This window comes from Rattus norvegicus, chromosome 2 (assembly GCF_036323735.1).
Source record: "Rattus norvegicus strain BN/NHsdMcwi chromosome 2, GRCr8, whole genome shotgun sequence".
Lineage (NCBI taxonomy): Eukaryota > Metazoa > Chordata > Mammalia > Rodentia > Muridae > Rattus > Rattus norvegicus.
The window spans coordinates 184,642,598-184,663,971 of NC_086020.1; the positions used below are offsets into that span (position 1 = coordinate 184,642,598).

At 44.4% G+C, this 21,374-nt stretch overlaps 1 protein-coding gene across 3 annotated transcripts; it reads left to right on the forward strand.

The window, feature by feature from the left end:
* The first annotated feature begins 5 nt into the window (after positions 1 to 5).
* Positions 6 to 21,155, forward strand: Them4 (thioesterase superfamily member 4). 3 transcript variants are annotated; one of them, NM_001025017.1, is made up of 6 exons: positions 6 to 155; positions 9,365 to 9,551; positions 13,579 to 13,738; positions 14,560 to 14,667; positions 18,604 to 18,728; positions 20,155 to 21,155. In NM_001025017.1, exons 1-6 carry the CDS (start codon positions 84 to 86, stop codon positions 20,193 to 20,195), a joined length of 693 nt encoding a protein of 230 aa, NP_001020188.1. In that variant the 5' UTR covers positions 6 to 83; the 3' UTR covers positions 20,196 to 21,155. The 3 variants fall into 3 exon arrangements, with proteins under 3 accessions (NP_001020188.1, XP_038958621.1, XP_038958622.1); XM_039102693.2 differs by lacking the exon at positions 6 to 155 and adding an exon at positions 176 to 314 and having other exon boundaries at positions 20,155 to 21,152; XM_039102694.2 differs by lacking the exon at positions 6 to 155 and adding an exon at positions 321 to 476 and having other exon boundaries at positions 20,155 to 21,152.
* The last annotated feature ends 219 nt before the right edge of the window (positions 21,156 to 21,374 follow it).

The window sequence follows — 21,374 nt, forward strand, 5'->3', positions numbered from 1 at the left end:
TAATAGTCCGGAATCCGCGTGCCGGGTAGTGTGGCTCTTTCTGGTTGAGAGGACATTGCAGCGTCCTGCCCTCGGCTTGAACGATGTTGAGAAGCTGCGCTATGCGCCTGCGCACTCTTGGGGCCACGCCTGCAAGGCGGCCTGAAGCAACGAGGGTGAGTCCCAGGACTCTGCTTTCGTGGGGCGAGATGGGAGACTCCCCGACCGAAGCTAAACTAATACCTGCTCCGGGTTGTTACGGGGCTCACGGGATCTTCAGCCCTGAGATTCGAATCAGGAGGAGCCGGAAGGGAAGTGACTCGAAGTTGAAATAGGTCAGCAGGGATCGCCACTACTATTTCTGAGATATTAAGAAAGGTTAAACAAGGTCACCCAGAAAACCATGAAAGAGCCATTACGGACCCTTGAGACCACTTATCCTTAGCAGGGATCTAATCCTGGTGGACCCTGATTCGTTATAACCAATTCAGGAAGAGGTAGGAGGCTTCTGATTGTCAGATATTACGCCCTCTCTACCCGTTTTCATCATCTTAGAGGATGTTAGGAGACTAAATGAGATAATGCAAGGGAAGCATTTAACTACCTGGAATATAAATCTTAAATGTTGCCTGCCCTAATTTTTATCCCTGCTTTGTTTCATTGATGTAGTCAATACTTGTTGAGCTCCAACTATATGTCAGGTGTGATTGGCCACTGATAAGACATATTATAGTTAGATAAGGAAAACTGCTGGGGGGGGGGGGGGGTTCAAGGAATTTACGGTCTAGTTTGGGAGGATGGGGTCAGTTTGCCAAATCAAATGTTTGTATACTGTATGTTGTAATAAAGAACAACAGGGAATGGTTCTGTATTGAGAACTGAAAAAAAACTTTGGTTATTAGGTAACTATGCCTTCTCTCTCAAGCTACTGCAGCTTCCTGCTAGACAGTAAGAGAAGGCTGTAGACTCTCAGTGATGGACACACACAGTTTTAAAATAATGAATGTTGATGGGTTGTCATCAGTCGGGTACCATCTGGCCGACTAGAATAGAAAATGATTTGTGCTGATCTTACAACAACAAATATGTTACTTTATTACATGTTGGTGCCCAGCAGTCTGTGCTGAAAACATGTAAGCGTCAGTATTTACGGGCTTTTTCTTTTTCTTTTTCTTTTTCTTTTTTAACATCATGCTGCTTTCGATTCAGTAACTTATCTTAAAAAGGAGGCATAAAAAGTCATCACTTTACTTACAAGTCCAACTTCCATAAATGTATAACTAAAGATCAAGCGTGACCTCTCCTCTACTGAGAACAAAGGGTAATGATTATCCCTACAACTTGTACTTCATTCACAGTCTATACTATGAATTTACAAGTGCATTCACAAGCAGCTCTTAGATCTCTTTGAACTGAAAATTGAGCTGCTTTCATTTCCCACAGCTCCGTAGTGTCCGTCTAAGGTAACCCGGGCATGCTTCCAACTGAAACAGTAGCTCCACTCCCATTCTCAGCCATTTACACTTTGACACCAACAAGCATCTTTTCCTTCTAAACTTGCCACACAAGTCTGGAATCATCCAAGATTCCTCTGCTTCCTCTTTCCCAAGGTTAATAACTCCCATTTCCCTGGGTTCTAGTACTTAATGTCACTTAAACCTTTTCTTCTTTCTTTTTTTTTCCACGTGAAGAGGTTTAATGAGAGAAGAAGAATAGAAGAGGGGAGAAGTAAAGGCCAGCCATGAGCACATGGAGGGAAGGGGGAGGGGATGGGGAGAGAAGGGACAAAGGGGAAGAGGGCAAGGGAGCACAACCTTTTCTTCTTGTTCCTCTGTACCTAGTTCAGCTCTGGGCCAAAGCTAACCCTGATTTTTATCAGTCTTTGCTACTTTCTCGGTTTTCTCACTATTTTAACTCATCCTTTGCACTTGGTGGAACTTTCTATAAACCAATGTCGTTACTTTGCTGAAGGCTCATTATGGAAAATGAGCATTTCAACACACAGACTTCATGATTCTTACATGATTGCCCTTTATAAAAAGAAAATAAAAAAAGAGCTGGGCAGTGGTGGCACACCCTTTAGGGCCAGCACTCAAGAGGCAGAGGCAGAGGCAGAGGCATCTCTATGACCTCATAGTCTATAGAGGAAGTTCCAGGACAGACAGGGCTACACAGGGAAACCCTGTCTCAAAAGACAAAAATAAAAGAAAAGAAAAAACAGAAAGAAAAGTCTTTATTTTTAAACTCATTTATTTTCTGTGTATGTTGCCCCTTGTATATCTGTGGCAGTGCCTATTCAGACCACATGAGGGTGTTGGATCCCTCTGGACCTGGAGTTATGGACAGTTGTGTGGCTATATGGGTGCTGGAAATTGACCCTGCATCCTCTGGAAGAACACCCAGTGCTGCTAACCACTGAGCCATCTCTCCAGCTCCATGATTTCCTCTTTAAGTAGTTTCATCCTAAGTAAAAACACTTTTTCTATAACAAGTATGATGTGCTAGGAGCTGGAGAGATGGCTCAGCAGTTAAGAGCACTGGCTGCTCTTCCAGAGGTCCTGAGTTCAATTCCCAGCAACTGCTTGCCGATTCACAACCACCTATAATGAGTTCTGATGTGCATGCAGATAGAACATTCATATACATAAATCTTTAAAAGAATATGATGTGCTTCTCACGTCCTGTGATACGCAACTATATGTAAAGTGTTTTATTATTACTGTAATTATATATTGTTATATTTTAAACGTACATCCATCCTTGTCCTTGTGGTACCTAAAATCACCTTTCACACTTATTCTCTTAAACCCATAACCTAGAAGGTTAAATTCAAGACCTAAGTTGGGATCCCTCTTCTGTATTGTCAACCATGTCTGGCTACACCTGTTTTCTCTGCACTTTCCATGTGTGAAGGCTGAGACCCTAGCTTCCTCCAGTGTGTCCTGTAGCCATTCATCCTCTGGGCCATTGCTTAAAGTAGCCTTTAGTTCTCCCTTTCATGAACTTTGGCTGCAAGAAATCAATCTGGGTTTTCTATTGCCCTGTGTTGTTTAAGTATTCCGTGAAAGCACCTGTATCCATATCTATGTGTAGTTAAATGTCCTGTTATCTGAGGCTGCTCACACTTAAAGGCAGAGCCTGGGTCTTCTCTTTTTGTCTTTTCTGTCCCCTGTAATAAAAACAAGGCACATAATAGAACTCAAAACAATTTATTGGATTTTATTTTAAGTTAAAATCAGACTGGGTGTGATGTAGCACACCTTAAATTCCAGCACTCAGGAAGCAGTAGGTGGAACAGAAGCAGGTAGAAATAGGTAGGCTAGCCTGATCTACACAGAGATCCAGAGCAATGAAACCCTGTCTCAAAAAATAAAACTTTAAGTTAGGTAAGTAGGAGAGCCCAGGGAGCATTCTGATGGCTAAAAGTCTTCAGTTAGCTGTATTTTTAGCCTGTAAGAGGATGTGAAAACTGATCCAAGCTGGGGATTCCTACTTGAGAGATCTGAATGAGGCCAACAAGATGGCTTGCTAGGTATTTGTCCTGCAACCTGACATGATTTCAATCCTAGGAACCCATGGAAGGATGGAAGGAAAGAACTGACTCCACAAAGTCAACTGTTTTTCTGGTTGAGGTCGGGGAATATGAAAGGCCACATGCCTTTAATCCCAACACTCAGAAAGCAGAGGCAGGTGGATATCTGAGGCCAGCCTGGTCTACAGAACAACTTCCAGGACAGCCAGGGTACACAGAAAAACCTTATCTCAAAAAAGATGTGTGGGGATGATTACTAAACCTAGCATTGTGACACACACCTTTAATCCCAGCACACAGAAGGCAAAGGCAGACTGACCTCTGTGAGTTCAAGGCCAACCTGCCCTACACTGTGAATTCCAGGACAGCCAGAGCTAAATAGTGAAACAATGTTTGTCTCAAAACAAACAAAAATGGTTATTACTAGGTCCTGGAGAGATAACTTAGTGGTTAAGAGTTCCTCCTGCTGTCTTAGTTACTTTTGTATCGCTGTGAAGATACCTTGACCAAGGCAACTTATAGAAGGAGTATATTGGGGGTTACAGTTTTAGAGGGTGAGTCCTTGACTGTCACAATGGGGCACACGGTAGCAGGTAGTCATGGTGCTGCAGAGGGCTTACACCCTTGCGTGCAAGTAGGAGGCAAAGAGCTAACTGGGAATGTCTGAGAAGACAGAAAGAAAAAGACAGCAGACATGGGGTGGGGGTGCTGTGCTTACTAAATGCAAGCTTGTGTTCAATCCCTGGGATCCCCATGATGGAAGAAGAGAACTGATTCCTCCAAAGCGCTGGCATCCTAGTGCACACCTTTGATCTTGGCACTAGGGAGGCCGAGGCAGGCAGAGTTTAAGGCCAACCTGCCCTATATTGTGAATTCCAGGACAGCCAGAGCTACATAGTGAAACTCTGTAAGTTCAAGACCAGCTGGGTCTACAGAATGAATTCCAGACCATCCAGGACCTCATAGTGAGCCCTAGTCTCAAAGAAAAGGAAGGGAGGAAGGGAGGGAGGGAGGGAGGAAGGAAGGAAGGAAGGAAGGAAGGAAGGAAGGAAGGAAGGAAGGAAGGAAGGAAGGAAGATTGATTTCCAGCTGGACACCAATGTACATGCCTGTAATCCCAGTATTTGGGAGTCAGGAAGGTCACAAACGTAAGGCCAGGTGGGGTATATTGCAACACACTTCCTCAAAAACAAAATAAAATAATTTTTTGAGATTGCATTTTAATTACATTATTTCTCCCTCCCCTTTTACCCTCTAAGCCCTCTCATATCCCTTCCTCATTCTCCTTTAAATTCATCCCCTTTTTAAGATCATTTGGTTTTGTATGTTTATATGCATTTTATAGTCATACATAATCCCAGACATTGCCTGTTGAGTCCGCATAATGTTACTTGTATGTTTTGAGTACTGACTGTTTGGGACTGGGTAACCCTGGGGAAGACCATCTTTCCCTCCCATTCCCAGCTTTACATCATCCCTGTACTGCATCCCTGTAGTTCTTTGTGTAGGGCCGGAGCCTCTTGGGCTGTTCACTGTGGTGGTTTAGCTTATTGGTGTCTGTGTCCTCCCTGTCCAGCTCAGGTTTGGGCAGTCATGTTGGTGAGAGTTTACTGGTGTAACTTCTGACATTACCAGGAAGCACAGTCTCATAGCAAAGTCCTTGATCCTCTGACTTTGACAATATTTCTACCCCTTTCAAACTTTTTTCACTGAAAAACTGAACAAAGCATGGATGGCAACTTCAATAGGAATGAGCAGTATAAAAAGAAAAAAGACCTTCTGTATGAAGTTTATTATTTGGGAACTATGCAAGAAGGTTTTTGCTGCCAGAGGCTTGCCCGGAAATGTAAAATGAACTACCTTAGCAGTATAAATCAGGGTGCAGTGCAGTAAATGGAAAGAACTTGGGAGGAAATGCATCAATATTTTACCACAGTTGTATTTAGAGTAAGAAATAATGGTGGAGTTTGTCTGTCCCAGATTATCTGGGCTGGGTTCTGAAGGGATAAGAGATCAAAGTGGCATAGAAAATAAAGTAGGGGGGGGGATTGGGAGGGGAACACCCATATAGAATGGGAGGGGGAGGGATTAGGGGATGTTGGCATGGAAACCTGGAAAGGGAATAACATTTGAAATGTAAATAATACCCAATTTAATAAAGATGGAAGAAAAAAAGAAAAAAAAGAAAAAAAAAATTCTGAACTATAGGCAAAATGTTATTTCTGTTTGTTTACAATTCTGTAGTACCACAAAGTCAGAACTTCCGTTTTACCTCTGATGAAGGGTTTTGTTGTTTGTTTACATTTACATATTTGTGAGTGGAGCTTTGTTCGTTCTCTCCTCCCAACAAACAAGTTTCAAGGATCCAGCTGGGGTCATCTGGCCTGGTGTAGGCTTTACCCTTTACCACTGAGCCATCTCACCAGCCCGTTGTTGTTGTTGTTGTTGGTGGTGGTGGTGGTGGTGGTGGTGGTGGTGGTGGTGGTGGTGGTGGTGGTGTTGTTGTTGGTGGTGTTGTTGTTGGTGGTGGTGGTGGTGGTGGTGGTGGTGGTGGTGGTGTTGGTGTTGGTGGTGGTGGTGGTGGTGGTGGTGGTGGTGGTGTTGTTGTTGTTGTTGTTGGTGGTGTTGTTGTTGGTGGTGTTGTTGTTGTTGTTGGTGGTGGTGGTGGTGGTGGTGGTGGTGGTGGTGGTGGTGTTGTTGGTGGTGTTGGTGGTGGTGGTGGTGGTGGTGGTGGTGGTGGTGGTGGTGTTGTTGTTGTTGTTGGTGGTGGTGGTGGTGGTGGTGGTGGTGGTGGTGGTGGTGTTGGTGGTGTTGTTGTTGTTGTTGTTGTTGGTGGTGGTGGTGGTGGTGGTGGTGGTGGTGGTGTTTTGCTTTGTTTTCATAGAGTACTTGAGACAGGTTCCCTCTGTTGTTCCTACTGAAGCAGGATTGGAGTCAGCCCTGGCATCAGCAGAAGCTGATTCTTCCATCAGTGAGTGCAGCATGGTGTCAGGGATGTGGTCCAAGTGACACAAACAGTAATCAGAATGGACTGATAATGGTGACGACAAGTAGAGTGCCGCATGGTAGATACCTTCTGTAATGGTAACTGTTCTGAGGTTCCTGCTGAAGCTTTTCTGTCTGCTGTCTGGGAGCATTTGAGTGTGCTCCTCCATAGATCACACGGTCTTCCCCGTCCTCCAACCTCCCAATTGTTGACTGGAGTAGTGGCAACACTCAGTACTCCAGAGAAGTATTGTGGTTGGAAGTCATAGTTACCATGACACCGACCTCTCTTCTCCTGCCTTCCTCTTGTCCCTCTTGTATTTATTGTAATTAACTGTCATTTACTCCATGGTTCCACAAGGACTGCCTGTAGTATGTATCCATTGCTTTATGGAAGTTGTCCCCAAGTTCTGCTTTACCATAATTCTCACCGAGTTACCCAACCTTCTCCAAGTAGAACCCTCCATTTGCAGTCTTGGACATTACTGCTCTCTTTTCTATTATGGCCAAATCTGAGGGCATCACTCCCTGCTTAAATAATCTGAGGGTGCAGCAGATAGAATTCAAACCAGTTGGCTTGGCATTGAGGCTTTGCCTTCGTGTAGATTGTTGTCTTTAGGCCAGTGAAGACAAGAACAAGATAAGGCAAGGCCTGTGATTGGGCAGTGAAAAAGTAAGGCAGGAACAGAGTTTTGGTAAGGCGGGAAAGAGGAAAAAGAGAAGAACCGAGATGGAGGCAGAGGACGACTGAGATCCGTGTGGCTTTAAATAGCCACAGGTACTTATGAATATTTCATAAGGGATGGATTTTTATAGGACAATTTGTCTTATTTAGGTAGGCAGTTTATATCATTATCAATTGGTTGTGAGTTTATTGTGCAGACATTTTGTGGAATTGGAATTTGCTGATATAAATCTGATTGCTGAATTACAAGCTTAATGAATTTTGATTTTAACGGGTTACTGGGAGTTGTGACTATAACCATTAGGGAGCGATGCAGGAAACGTGAGCAGAGTCCTCAATAAAAGAGCCACGAGGTAGGCAGAATGTGTGGAACTGGCGTGGAGGCGACCCACCTTGGGAACTAGATGGTAGAAATGCAAGAGGGCAGCTGCCAGGCTTAGAGAGTATCAGCGGCAGTGTGGGATGGAGATTGGGAGCTTAGCAGGTGAGATGTTTGCTGACTGAGAGGAAAATACCCCCGCAGATGACATATGGCCCACCTGCACCAGCAATAGTGCGGAATGGTAGAGATTCATTTATTTATATTTACTGTAATGCCTACACCTCTATATCCTGCTCCTTTTCTTGTTTTCTACTAATTAATTATTTTATTTATTTACATCCCAATTGTTGCCGTCTCTTCCTGGTCCCCTTCACAGAGTCCTTCCTCCCTTCCCTTCAACTCCGAGGTTGCTCCCTCTACCCCGGGCATCTGCCATCCCTGAAGCATCAAGTCTCTACAGGATTAGGCATATCCCCTCTCACTGAGGCCAGACAAAGCAGGCTTCTGCTACATATGTGCAGGGGGCCTTGGACCAGTCCATGCAGGTTCTTTGGTTGGTGGCTTAGTCTTTGGGAGCTCTCAGAGGTCCAAATTAGTTGATACTATTGATCTTCCTGTGGAATTGCCATCCCCTTTAGTTCCTTCAGTCCTCCTCCTAACTCTCCATAGGGGTCCCTGACCTCAGCTTAATGCTTGGCTGTGATATTTGTATCTGTCTCAGTCAGCTGCTGGTAGGCCCTCTCAGAGGACAGCCATGCTAGGCTCCTGTCTGCAAGTACAACATAGCATCAGTAACAGTGTCAGGGTTTGGTACCTACCCATAGATTCAAGTTGGGCCAGTCACTGGACAGCCTTACCTTCAGTCTCTGCTCCATTTTTGTCCCTGCATTTCTTGTAGACAGGAAAAATTTGAGGTCAAAAATTTCGAAAGTGGGTTGGTGTCCCCATCCTTCCACTGAGGTTCCTGTCTAACTACTGTAGGTGGTCTCTTCAGGTTCCACCTCCCCACTGTTGGGCATCTCAACTAAGGTCACCCACATTGAGTACAAAATAATCATGGGAGGCAGAGGAAGGGAAGGACCTGCATGGGAGAGGGGAAGGGGAGGAGAAAAGGGGGACAGGATCAGGTATGGGGGGAGGAGGGAAGAGAGAGGAAAGAAGCCCAGGGGGCCAGGAAAATGAATGAAAATATGCAGGTGCCAGGGATGGGGCTGGAGTGGGGGAATCTCCAGAAAGTTCCAGAGACCTGAAATAGGAGAGGTTCCCAGGACTCTGCCCCTTCTCTTACACTTTGACATTGCCTAGCTTCTTTTAGACTTTAATTTCATCATCTGTAAAATGGGGACAATTGTTAGTTCCTACTGCACAGAGTATAATAAAACCCTTCAAACCATTTCATGCCTCCTTGCATTTATACAGATTGGTATTGGGTTTTGTTGTTGTTTATTCTTGTTGGTTTTGGTTTTGGTTTTATATACACTACTCTTTCCAGATGGCTACTTTCTATTTGTCAGTATTCATGGCAAAGAGCCAAATACTGAAGCAATACTCTTCCCTGTGTTCCAGGCTCCGATGTGTGCCTCAGCTGTGTGCCTCTGACAGTGTCTGTCCAGCCCTCTGTGTCTGGCTTACCTCGGCTTAATGCTATCCTCACCAGTAGCTAGCTGGAGAGTTAGCCATCACTGACCCTTTGTCATTCTCCTGCTTCTGTGAAGGGGTGAGACCAATGAGCTCTGAAGTTCCCAACCATTCTGAAGTGATCATTCTCTAGCAACAAGAAAAGCAGCATTGTAGTCTTAGGAAATTGCTGAAAATGTGAAATACTGCATATCTCCTATTCCTCTCTTTCTTGTCTCTTTAGAGGTTATTTTCTTCTGAGGAAGTCGTCTGTAAGGACTATGCTCTCCCTAACCCCAGCTGGACTAAGGACCTAAGACTCCTTTTTGACCAGTTCATGAAGAAATGTGAAGATGGCTCCTGGAAACGTTTGCCTTCATACAGACAAAACCCTCCTCAAGCCCTTCAAGAGTTCCAAACCCACTTTGTTGGTAAGAATAATTTGTAAATTATTCCCCATAAGTAATAATTTGAATATCAGTGTAATGAGAAGGAAGAGCTGGACATGGTACCTTCCATGTTTATAACCCCTCCCAGTAGAATGAGGCAGGAAGATCCTGAGTTCAAAGCCAGCCAGGGCCACTTAGCAAGTTCAAGACATGGACTGTGAGCTGGAGAGACGGCTCAGCGGTTAAGAGCACTGACTGCTCTTCTAGAGGTCCTGAGTTCAATTCCCAGCAACCACATGGTGGCTCACAGCCATCTGTAATGGGATCCGATGCCCTCTTCTGGTGTGTCTGAGGACAGCTACAGTTTACTTACATATAATAAATAAATAAATCGTTTTAAAAATGAAAAAATAAAAACAAGCTCTCTTCCCCTTTTCTCTCTCTGACCCCTTTCTCCCTCTCTGCATAGCAAGACCCCTTAGATGGGAAGAAGGATAAAAGGAGGGGTGGAAAGCAGAGCCAGGAGAGACTAAAGGGTAGAGAAAGAAAAAAGAAGGGAAATAGAGAGCAAGTTAGAAAGAAAGGAAAGAAAAGAAATAAATACAGTGCAGGGAGTTCTATAGTCACCAGTTTTATAGGCCAGAAGTTCACTAAATTTTGTAGAAATTTTATATTCTCATAAGAGAATATAAAACAGTCAGAAATGAGATGATCCCTGTAGGGTAGAAGGGCCAAAGGATAAATACCCTGAATTCGAACCCCAAGCCTAAAACCAGGACTAGGAAACAGAGTCCCACCAGTCACTGAGCTTGCCACAGAATCCTGCCAATCCGTGAGCACACACACACACACACACACACACACACACACACACAACAACAACAACAGCAACAACAAACACCAATCCCTGAGCTTGCCCCAAGCTCAGGACTTGAAATCCCACCTGTTCTCACTCTAGGAAGCTCCCCCACGCCACCCCCACCCCAAGAAACCTCATGTAAACCCTGGCTTCTGTTCAGTTCCCGGCAGCTTCTCGAAGTCACCCTGCTGGGCTTTTCCCATGCAATAAATTTCTTGTGTGAGGTTGGTTGTGCAGCCTGACTTTGTGGTGATCCTTGGCTCCTGATTACCAGGATACCTCTTAGAGCAAAGCTGCTATTCTTGCACTGGGGAAACCTTCCTCACAGCCAGAGCAGAGCTGTAACACTCCTGTAGCCTTTCTCTTCAGTACTGCAACACTTACAATCCCAACCTGGCATCTTGAAGCTGACATCACCAGTTTCTTTCTCTTTATCTCAGAATTTGGCTCCATCCCTCTGAGGTCAGAGCACTTGAATCACCCTCTGTCTTAGTTGGAGTTGCTGTTGCTCTAATGAAACACCATGGCTAAAAGCAAGTGGAGGAGGAAAGGGCTTCTTTGGCTTACATTTGCATGTTTCATTTCATCTGTAAAGGAAGTAAGGAAAAGAACTCAAACCAGGCAGGAACCTGGAGTCAAGAACTGATAGACAGACCATGGAGGGGTGCTGCTTACTGGCTTGCTCCCCATGGCTTGCTCAGCCTGCTTTTTTATAGACCCCAGAATCATCAGCCCAGAGATGCCACCATCCAAAATTGGATATGTCCCCCCTCATTGGTCACTAATTAAGAAAACGCCCTACAGTCAGATCTTACTGAAGGGTTTTCTCACTTGAGGCTCCCTTCTCTCTGATGACTCCAGCTTGTGCCAAGTTCATACAAATTAGCCAGGATACCCTCCAATCTCTCAGACTTAAACCCAGTGACAACCTACCTCATACTCAACACTCAGAAATTACACTTCCTGACATTCTTAGTTTGTTTGATTTTAACATACTTTGTATCAAATACATATTTTAATTTCCAGAGAGATTTGTTTGATTGATTGAATATCTGAAGTTGATGACTTTAAATTAGCCCTTAATGTTTCCTGACAGTCTGTCTCCTGATGCTCCCAGTCTATTGACTCTCCTGCTCTTCTTCTTACTCACACCTCTAATTCTGTCCTGGTCTCATTCTCAGCTGGTCTTGCTTTTTATTTTACTACATGAAAATGAAAGCCAACAGAAGAACATTTCCAAGCTCTCACCACCTCTCGTCCCCTCCTCCCTATACCTAAGCTTGATCTACCTCTGCCCTGCAAGAATGACCTGACTTGTGTGTTGTCCCTTCCCTTGGCCGGCTCTAGACATTCCTCCCTGCCACACCTTGTCAGCCACAGACCTTCCACAACTGCATTACTTCTCCTGGTCTCTCAGGAACTCTGCAGCACACCAGCAGCAGGCTCTCATAGGGTGTACCCATTTTCTCATTACACAGTATTCTTTTTTTTTTTTTTTGAAGATTTATTTATTTTACTTATCTGAGTACACTGTAGCTGTCTTCAGACACACCAGTAGAGGGCATCAGATCCCATTACAGATGGTTGTGACCCACCATATAGTTGCTGGGAATTGAACTCAGGACCTCTCGGAGAACAGTCAGTGCTTTTAACCACTGAGCCATCTCTCTAGCCCTCATAGTATTCTTTTTTAATTTAACTTTTTATTGCTTCTTTGTGAATTTCACATCATGCATCCCAATCCCACTCGTTTTCCTGTCCTCCACTCTTGCAACCTCCCATATAAAAGAAAAAGAAACTCTCATTGTAGAAGCAGTAGTGTGTCACAGGGTGTCCCACAGTATACCCTTTTGTCCACACAGCTTTACTTGCAAATGTTCATTACAGTGAGTTATTGGTCTGGTTCAAGGCTTCTGGCTTCTGCTATTCTATCAATCTTGGATCCTCTCTGGGACTTTTCTTGGATATCCTGTTGTTGCCCTGTGTCATAGAGATCCCACAGCTTTGGATCTGTAGGCCTGGCCCCTTCACATGCTCCAGCAGATTGTCAATGGGATATATGTTAGAGTGGGCCAACTCAAAAGCCCTGGAACTAGACCTGGATAGCTAAGCCAACTGTCCTGCACCTGCACCTGGGAAAGTTCTCCAGCTCTGCCCCACCTAGTTATCCAGGGATACAGCTAGCAAAGGGCAAGCTAGCTCGCCTGCTTTCACGCCACTGGGGGTAGCTCACCCTTGCCCATACCAGCAGAGCCAGCTCTATTACACTGCCCAGGGGAGGTACAGTGTCTGCTCTCCCAAGTGCCGCAGCCTGTAAGGAACAAGGCTAGGTCTTCAGCTCTCATAACCCCTGGAGCCAACTCATCTGTCTTAGTCAGGGTTCCTATTGTTGCACAAAACATCATGGCCAAAAAGCAAGTTGGGAAGGAAAGGGTTTATTCATCTTAGACTTCCCCGTTGCTGTTCATCATCAAGACAGGAACTTACACAGGGCAGGAGCTGAGGCAGAGGTCTTGGAGGGGTGCTGCTTACTGGATTGCTTCCCCTGGCTTGCTTTCTTATAGAACCCAGGACTACCAGCCCAGGGATGGCACCACCCATCTGTTTGTCTGTTTTGTTGTTGTTGTTGTTGTTGTTGTTGTTGTTGTTGTTGGGTTTTTTTGGTAGGTTGGCTAGTTGGTTTGGTTTAGTTTTTAATTTTTCAAGGCAGGGTTTCTCTGTATAGCCCTGGCTATCCTGGTACTTGCTCTGTAGACCAGGCTGGCCTACAAACTCAAGGATCCACTGCCTCTATCTCCCAAGTGCTGGGATTAAAGGCCTGTGCCACTACCACACAGAGTTTTATTTTGTTTGAGACAAGGTTTCATGTAGTTTACGATGGCCTCAAAATTACTACGTAGCCAAGGATGGCCTTGAACTTGTCCTACCTTCCAGTGCCAGTGTTATAGTCATCTACTGCCACACGGTTTTACATGGTGCTGGAGCTCAAGAAACCTGAGCTTGGTGCATGCTAGGCATGCCCTTTGCCAATTAAACTACATCCCTAGCCACTGTACTGTTTCTTGTGACTCTTCCATTCCTTTCACTGGTATTTTAATTAGTTATCCATCCACATATGATTTTACCAGAGTATAGGAGCCTAATTCTGTCATGGCATTTATCTTATATCTGTTTTGTTCCTCCTCTACCCATATCCCAATTTCTTTATAGACTCAAAGTTTAAGAAAGAAGAACAAATGTCAAAGGCACAACAGTTCACCAGAAGCTTAGAAGAAGGACTAGGCTTTGAGTACGCGATGTTCTATAATAAGGCTGAGAAGAGAATTGTCTGCTTGTTTCAAGGAGGTCTTCACCTGCAAGGAATGCCTGGGTAAGAGCCATGTCCTAGCAGCACGGAGCTGATAGTCTTATTTCACATATCCAGGGACCACAGAGACGACATTAAAATTGTAATGTATATGCAAATTTATTAAAATGGAAAGATGTTTACAACATACTATTGTAAATGGTGCATATATTACTATAGGACCTAGAGCGACAGTGTATTGGTTTAGCTATGACATGGTGTATTGGTTTAGCTATGACATGGTAGTAGTATTAAGGTCCTTCAGGTTTCTTCTTCTATTTATCTGTACTTTCTAAACTTTAAAGATTTCTTTTATTTTTATTTTAAACTCTGTGTGCATGTGTGTATATGTGTGTGTGTGTATGTATGTATGTGCATATGTGCATGTGAGTGTGTGCATGTACGTATGAATGTGTATGTATGTGAGTGTATATGTGTTTTTGTGCACACACTTGCATGAGTGTCAGATCCTCCTGGAGCTGGAGTTGCAGGTGTTAGCGAGCCACCCAACACAGGTTCCAGGAACTGAACTTGCATCCTCTGCAAGAGTACATGCTCTGAACTTCTAAGCCATGGCTCCAGCCTCCCTTTCCAACCTTAAACAAGGACTGTGTATACATACAAGCATGTTTCTTATATAAATTTTAGCTTTTTGTGCTATGATATGATTACTACTAAGATATAAATATTCTTTCTGCTATGGACAAAGTTAAGGATATGGATTTTCTTTAACGTTAAATATACTGAACACAAGGTAAATGTATAAAGACACTTAAATAATTTCTATCTTGAGAGGCTATTCCCTGAACTTCTTACACTTTCTCTTGCACTGCTGTTGTGACTAGATTTGTTCATGGAGGTGCCATTGCAACCATCATCGACATCACTGCCGGCATGTGTGCATTTTCTGAGGGCATTGTCATGACTGCCAATCTCAACATCGACTATAAAAAGTAAGTCTGTGGTAATTCTCCTTACATTCTTAAGTCAGACTATCCAGTGGCAGTTCCTAAGTCAAGATATATGTCTGTTACTATCCCGGAAGTGCTCCCAAAGGACTAGCAAGGGTCATGGAGAAGCAGGGACAGGGACAGTGAGGAAGTCGCCAAGCCTAAGCTCTCAAAGTTCTTCTACAGAGACAGTGGTGGCACAGGCCTTTGAGGAGCCCAGTGTCTGGTGTCTTTCTTGGCCACTCTGCATTTATTTTCTGAGCCAGGGTCTCTTACTGAACCTAGAGCTCACTGACCTGCTGAGATTGTCTGGTCAGCAAGCCAGGAACCCTCTTATCTCCACCTCCCCAGTGCTGCCACTGCAGTCATGTGGCACCTCGCCTAGCTTTTTCTCAAGTGGGTGCTGGGGTCCTGCGCTCAGACCCTTATGCATGCACAGCATAAACTTGACCAACTGTGTAAGTAATCTTTCCCAGCTCAAACACTGCCCCTTTCAGTACCACCGTTTTCAGATGTTTTGTCCTTCCCAATGTATTTAGAGACAAGGAAATAGCACAGACAGATTGGCTGGCTGGAAGCTGAGATGACTAAGTTTTGCTTCTTAAAAGTAAAAAGGTGCTGGTAGCAGCGGCATTGGCAGCAGCTTATTATTATTATTATCCATTATATCAGTGAGATGTTCAGGCATATCCCACAATTTTATTTACATGCCCACAGCAGCTAAACTAATGGCAGACATTCCAAGCTTAAATGCAAAGTGAGAAGCAGAAGTCCAGTCAGCTTGACATGGATTCTACCAAGTTAATACATCACTGGCTTCTCTCTGACCTTCAGATCCAATCAGAGGTGAGAACACTTTTCCCAGAAGGATGTCAGGGCTACTGATGTCCTCAGAGATGGCAATCTAATATGTTAAATAGTGGCTTGAAATTATCTCAAGAATGAGAGGAGGGAGAGAGGTGCGTTGAACCCAGTATAGAGAGAAAGGGGATGGGTATAATAGGAACCATTCAAAGCCCCAATAAGAGGCCCAAAGTAGTTTGGGGGTGGGGGGGAGCCAAAGAAAACAAAGAAGAAGAAAATGATGAACATATTCTGGTCTAGAATGAAAGAACAATACAAATCCACAGAAAACATGGCAGGTATCAATCAGGATAAATAACAGTGATCTACCTAGGTAATTCTAAAGAAGCTCCAAGTTCTGCAGAGTGTACGAGTCAGCTCTGCTGAGATGAGTGTCAGAGTCAGCTCTGGTGTGGTAGTCCACACCTTTAATCCTAGCACTTGGGAAGGGGGGGTGGATGAAAAAGAAAAATCAGAAACAAAGAAGCTTCCATAAGAGAACTGTCTCAAACACAAGAGGGCAGCATTACCCTAGCAATAAACCTCCCAACAGCAACAGCAGAGGCTCAGAGACAAGTCTTCACCTCAGGTTTTCATGGAGCCAAAGGTTATGGAAAACTAGGACAATGCACAGAGGACATACAGAGGACTAGCATGGAAGGAAGGAAAACCATGGCAGAATGACCAGAGACAGACGCTGGAAGAAGACAGTGAGCAGAAATGGTGCACATGCAGAACACAGACCGCAACAGCAGGGCCAATGTCTGCATTCTGCAGAATAACAAGAAGCCGAAACATGGAAACAGTGACGGAGTTGGAGAGAAGCCAAACAGAAGTCCTTTTATTTTTCAATAGGGAGCAGATTAAAATGAGTAATGATGAAGCAGTAAAAGAGTCCAAATAAAAGGGGAAAAGCTCAATTCTCTAGAAGAATAAAAAGATCAGAAAATGAATCAGATAGAAGGCCACGTAAGTGCAACAAGTGAGTCAGCACACTTACGTCAGTCTGAAGACGGGTTATAAAGTCCAGTAGAACACTAAAAGATGAGAATGACATGATACATTTAAAAATACAGAAAATTAGATTTTTTGTTTGTTTTTGTTTTTGAGACAAGGTCTCTGTGTATCCCTGGCTGGCCTACAGCTCCTTATATAGATCAGGCTAGCCTTGAGTTAACAGAGATCCTCCTGCCTCTGCTTCCTGATTGCTGGGTTAAGGGTGTCCACTACAATGCCTGGCCTGACACAGCAAAGTTTTAAAAGAAGGAAGATAGGTGAGACAAAAGGTAGCCAGAAGAAAACTGAGATCAGCAAAAGTCAATATGTACCACCCCCAAAAAAGTGATAGTAGGTATGGAGAAAACAGCTTCAAAATAATTAAAGAATCAAACTGAGCATGGCAGGAATCTGCAACCCAGCACTACTGCATTAAAACAGAAGACAGAGACAGAATCAGCCAGCAATGTGCAGGCCAACCAGCCTGGAGGGGATCCCTACCTTATCAATCCTCAAAAGTTGTTCTCTTTCCTTCCTTACATTCTCCATAAAACATACACATCTGCCCTTTCACACACACACACACACGCACACACACGTACACACACGCACACACACGCACTCGAGCACACACACACACACACACGCACACACACGCACACGCACACACGCACGCACACACACGCACACACGCACACACACACGCACATACACACACACGCATGCACACACGCACACACACACACGCACGCGCACACACACACGTACGCACACACGCACACACGCACACAAGCACACACACACATACACACACACACACACAGTAGACGAAGTTTTAAAGGAAACTGGGTAGATGGGTCAGAGGCTGAGCACTGACTGCTCTTGCAGAGGATCTGAGTTCAGTTCCCAGCACCACATTAGTGAGACTGCACTAACCTGCATGTATTATCACAAAGACAGTACATAACTTTACATTTTTAAAAAGAGATTTAACAAAAGATGCTGAGCAGGAAAGATTGCAAAATGTCCTCAGGACCTTGGCAAGCCTTGAGTAGATGCCAAGAGAAAAGCAAAGCCTGGTGTCTCTCTATCAACAGGGTCAGCAAAAGCTAGTGGGGATGGGAGGGACACCTGGTCCAGTGGACAGTCACAGTGACAACGTCCCTATATCGTAGAGTCCCTTCATCCACATGGTGGTGCTGTCGGAGCACGGGAGCTTCCATGACGTAGCTTTCCCATCAACCTCTGACCTTCAAAGAAGGTCCATCTCGCTGTGGTACTCCATTCTAGCTCCAGGATTCCTCGAATGACCAGCCACTAGACACATGTAGCTACTTAAATTTAAGTACATGTTACTTAACATACAATAAACTGTAAGATTCAATTTCTCATTTATAGTAGCCACATTTCAAGAGATCAGTCACCACACATAGCTACCACATTGGACAGCTCAGCTATGGGATATTTATATATGTAGCAAGTTCTACGGATGGCACTGGCTGTTGCCAGACAAGGGCCCTAAGAAGTAGATAAGAAAATTTTTAATTACATTTATGTATTCATTGTGTCAGGGTGGGATGCATGTATACCACAGCATACATGTGGAGCTGAGAGGCAGCTTGCAAGGTCTCCTTCCACCATGTGCATCCCTGAGATTGAACTCAGGCCATTAGGCTGGGCTGCAAAAGTCTTTACCTACTGAGCCATCTAACTGGCCCAAGAAACGTTGAGAAGAGCAGAGAAGCTGACAAAGACCACTTCCTGGCCTGTTTTCCTGTCTTCCTGCTGCTGGCATCCGACTAGGTTCTGGATCTCCTTAATGGAAAAATCTCTCCCACAACAGAACTGGAAACCCTTGTGGTCTCTTTGAACTGGAGCCCAGAAGCGCAGTGTGGGACTGCATGCCTGTTCTGCCCTGCAGGCAGTAGTGTAGGAGAAAGGAAGCAGGAGAAACTTTGGTGTTGCAGCTCTAAGAAGTAATTCTAGCTAAGATAGTCGCCGCTCACTGGCATCGGGTATAACATCTACTCTGTCGTGCACCTGATAATCTTTTGATATTACATAGATTTAATGAAAAATTATTTTTTCTTCCTTCTGCAGACCTATCCCCCTTCTTTCTGTTGTTGTGGTAAATAGCCAACTTCAAAAAATTGAAGGAAGGAAACTTTTTGTTTCCTGTACTATTCAAAGTACTGATGAGAAGACTTTACATACACAGGCAACAGGTAAGAAGCTGCCACTGTCTCTTTTGGAGGTTGGGTTGGATTAGGGGTTTTTGCTTTCATTGTTTAACACATAGAAAATGTGATTTTCATGCCATGCACAGAACAAGATGAATGTTTTGAAGTTGGGTTTTAATTTGAGTGATTATTGTTTGAGACAAGGTTTTGTGTAGCCTGGGATGGCCTTGAAATTGCTGTGTGGCAAAGCATAGCCCTGAATTCCCAATCCTCTGCCTCTGCTTCCTGAGTACCTAAGTTATAGACTTGAATCACCACACCACAGCTGGCTTAGGTTGGTTGAGGGGTTTTTGTTTTGTTTTGGTTTTGTTTATTGTTTTTTTTTTCATTTGGTTTGGTTTGGCTTGGTTTTGCAGGTGGGGTTTATTTCAGTGCTTGATCAAACCCTAAGGCTTTGTACATGCTAGGCTCTAGACAAGCACCGTGCCACTGGGCTGCATACCCACCTCTGGCTAATGGCGTTCTTACAGGTTGCTAGTGAAAGGCCTATTTGCCAATATCCATGAGAACTGGGTGAGATATCCTTTGATCCAATTCCTGGACTGTGTCCCATAGGTAACAGGAGGTTGCTGTGGTTCCATGATTGGTGCATCCCAACCTCATTTTCAATTGAAAAGAAAGTGAGCAAAGCATAGATTCACATCATGGGAAACTGACACCGACGTATGAATCCACAGTCAGTTTGCAGCTCCATTCCAGGCTTGTGATCGAAGTCTTCCTATTCTAGATTGCTTCTGTTGCTGTGATAAAATGCCCTGACCAGACTCAGTTTAGAGAAAGAAAAGGTTTGTTTTAGCTCGCACTGCTAAATGGTGGTCACAGGCCACCATTGAGGGAGGTCCAGGTAAGAACTCAGGGCAGTGTCCCATGGAGACACACTGCTTCGGTGAGCAGGCTCACGTCTAGCCTTCTTAGCCCAGAACTATGTGCCCCCACAGACCAGTCTGATAGGCAATCCCTCAGTGGCGACTCCTCTCCGGTGCCAAGGCTGACAGCTTGACCAGAAAAGTTCATTAGGACACTCACTAAACCTTAACGTATCAGTTGACGCAGGCTGCCTCTTTATAGAAATATTAATGAATCATGACGTAGTGGAGAACATGGTGGAGGTACAGGAAGGTAATGACTTCGAAAGTCAAAAATTAGTTTATTTATTTTTGAAACAGAGTTTCACTGTGTAACCCTCACTGGCCTAGAACTCACTATGGAAACCTTGAACTCACGAAGATCCTCCTACCCCTCCTGTATGCTGGTATTAAATGTGTATGCCACCACCACCAGCCAAAAGTTGATTCTTATGTTTTCTAGGAAATGAGAGTAGAAAGAGATACAAGCAATGTCTGTCTGTTTCCCTGCTTGCTTTCACCAAATGGAAAACAGTTGGCTTATAATCATCTGTTCTTTTGTTTAGCCTTATTTATAAAGCTGGATCCTGACAAACCTTTGACATAAAAGAACTCTGGTGAGTTCCACACCGTTCTGCATGAGGTCCCCGCCCCCTCCAGAAGTAGCACCTATCTCCACTCCTGTCACAGCTGCTGAATCCCCCAGGGAAAGTCTGCTCTCACAGCTCCTTCAGCGCAGCCTCTGACGTGGCTGCAGGAACTCACTCTCACCTTCCAGAGTTATCATAAGAAGTACTGCCCGGGGGCGTCTCAGCAGTAATCTGTATGTCCACGTGACAACTGTGTGGTTCTAACTCGTGAACAGACTTCAAAGCTAACAAGCATAGGACCTGCTCTGCTGTGGGCTGCAGAAAAAAACAAAAGACCATATTGAGACTTGGGCTGCAAATGTGGAAATGCACGAAAACCACAGGCAGGGATAGATCCACAGAGCGTTGAGTGACGTGCGTGTGTGCACAAGCCGCGCCGGGTCTTACAGAACTAAGTTTGTTGTATCTGAACAAACTCTCTTTGGCCACATCAGGAACACAGCTCATTGCTGTGGGAATGGCCCCCACACATCATTGTCTGGGGCCCTAGAGATTAAAATACTGTTCATTTTTCTGGCCTGTGCTGCTGTAGCTTAGAACACTGTAGTCTGTCACCCCTGGAAGAAGGCTTTGTTACATTTCTGGGACTGTAATGAAGAGCTACAAGCTGGGTGGTTTAAACAAATAAAAAACGTCACTGGCACAGCCCCAGGGGCCAGCAGTCTAAAAGTATTAACAAAACGTTGCTTCTTAAGGTTCTGGGCGGGCACTTTCACATCTCTCCTGGCTTCTACCAAGGAAGCATCCAGCTTTCCTTGGTTTTTAGACACAGCATAATTCCTAATTGCATCTCTTTTATCATCTTCTCTCGGTTGTATCCACATTTCCCTTTGTGAATGTTTATTTATTTATTTGTCTGGGTGGGTGTGTGTGTTCAGGTGCTAAAATAAATTGGGAGATTAGTGTTCTACAAAGTGTATTTGCTTCTTGTTTTCACATTTGTTTGCATATGTATGTGTGGGAACATGTGTGCCACGACAGTGTATGTGGAGAGTTCAAAGGGCAGCTTAAGGGAGTTGGTTCTCTCCTGATATGTGGGTCCCGAAGATTGGGCTCAGGTCATCAGAGTAGCAAGTACCTGTACCCTCTGACCCATCTCTTCATTTAAAATGTTTTTCTTTTTGTCATATTGTTTT

Coding starts and splice junctions, on each gene's coding strand:
- Them4 (NM_001025017.1), top strand. CDS start 84: ATGTTGAGAAGCTGCGCTATGCGCCTGCGCACTCTTGGGGCCACGCCT. Junction 156..9,364: donor GGCGGCCTGAAGCAACGAGG/GTGAGTCCCAGG, acceptor TTGTCTCTTTAG/AGGTTATTTTCTTCTGAGGA. Junction 18,729..20,154: donor TTTACATACACAGGCAACAG/GTAAGAAGCTGC, acceptor TCTTTTGTTTAG/CCTTATTTATAAAGCTGGAT.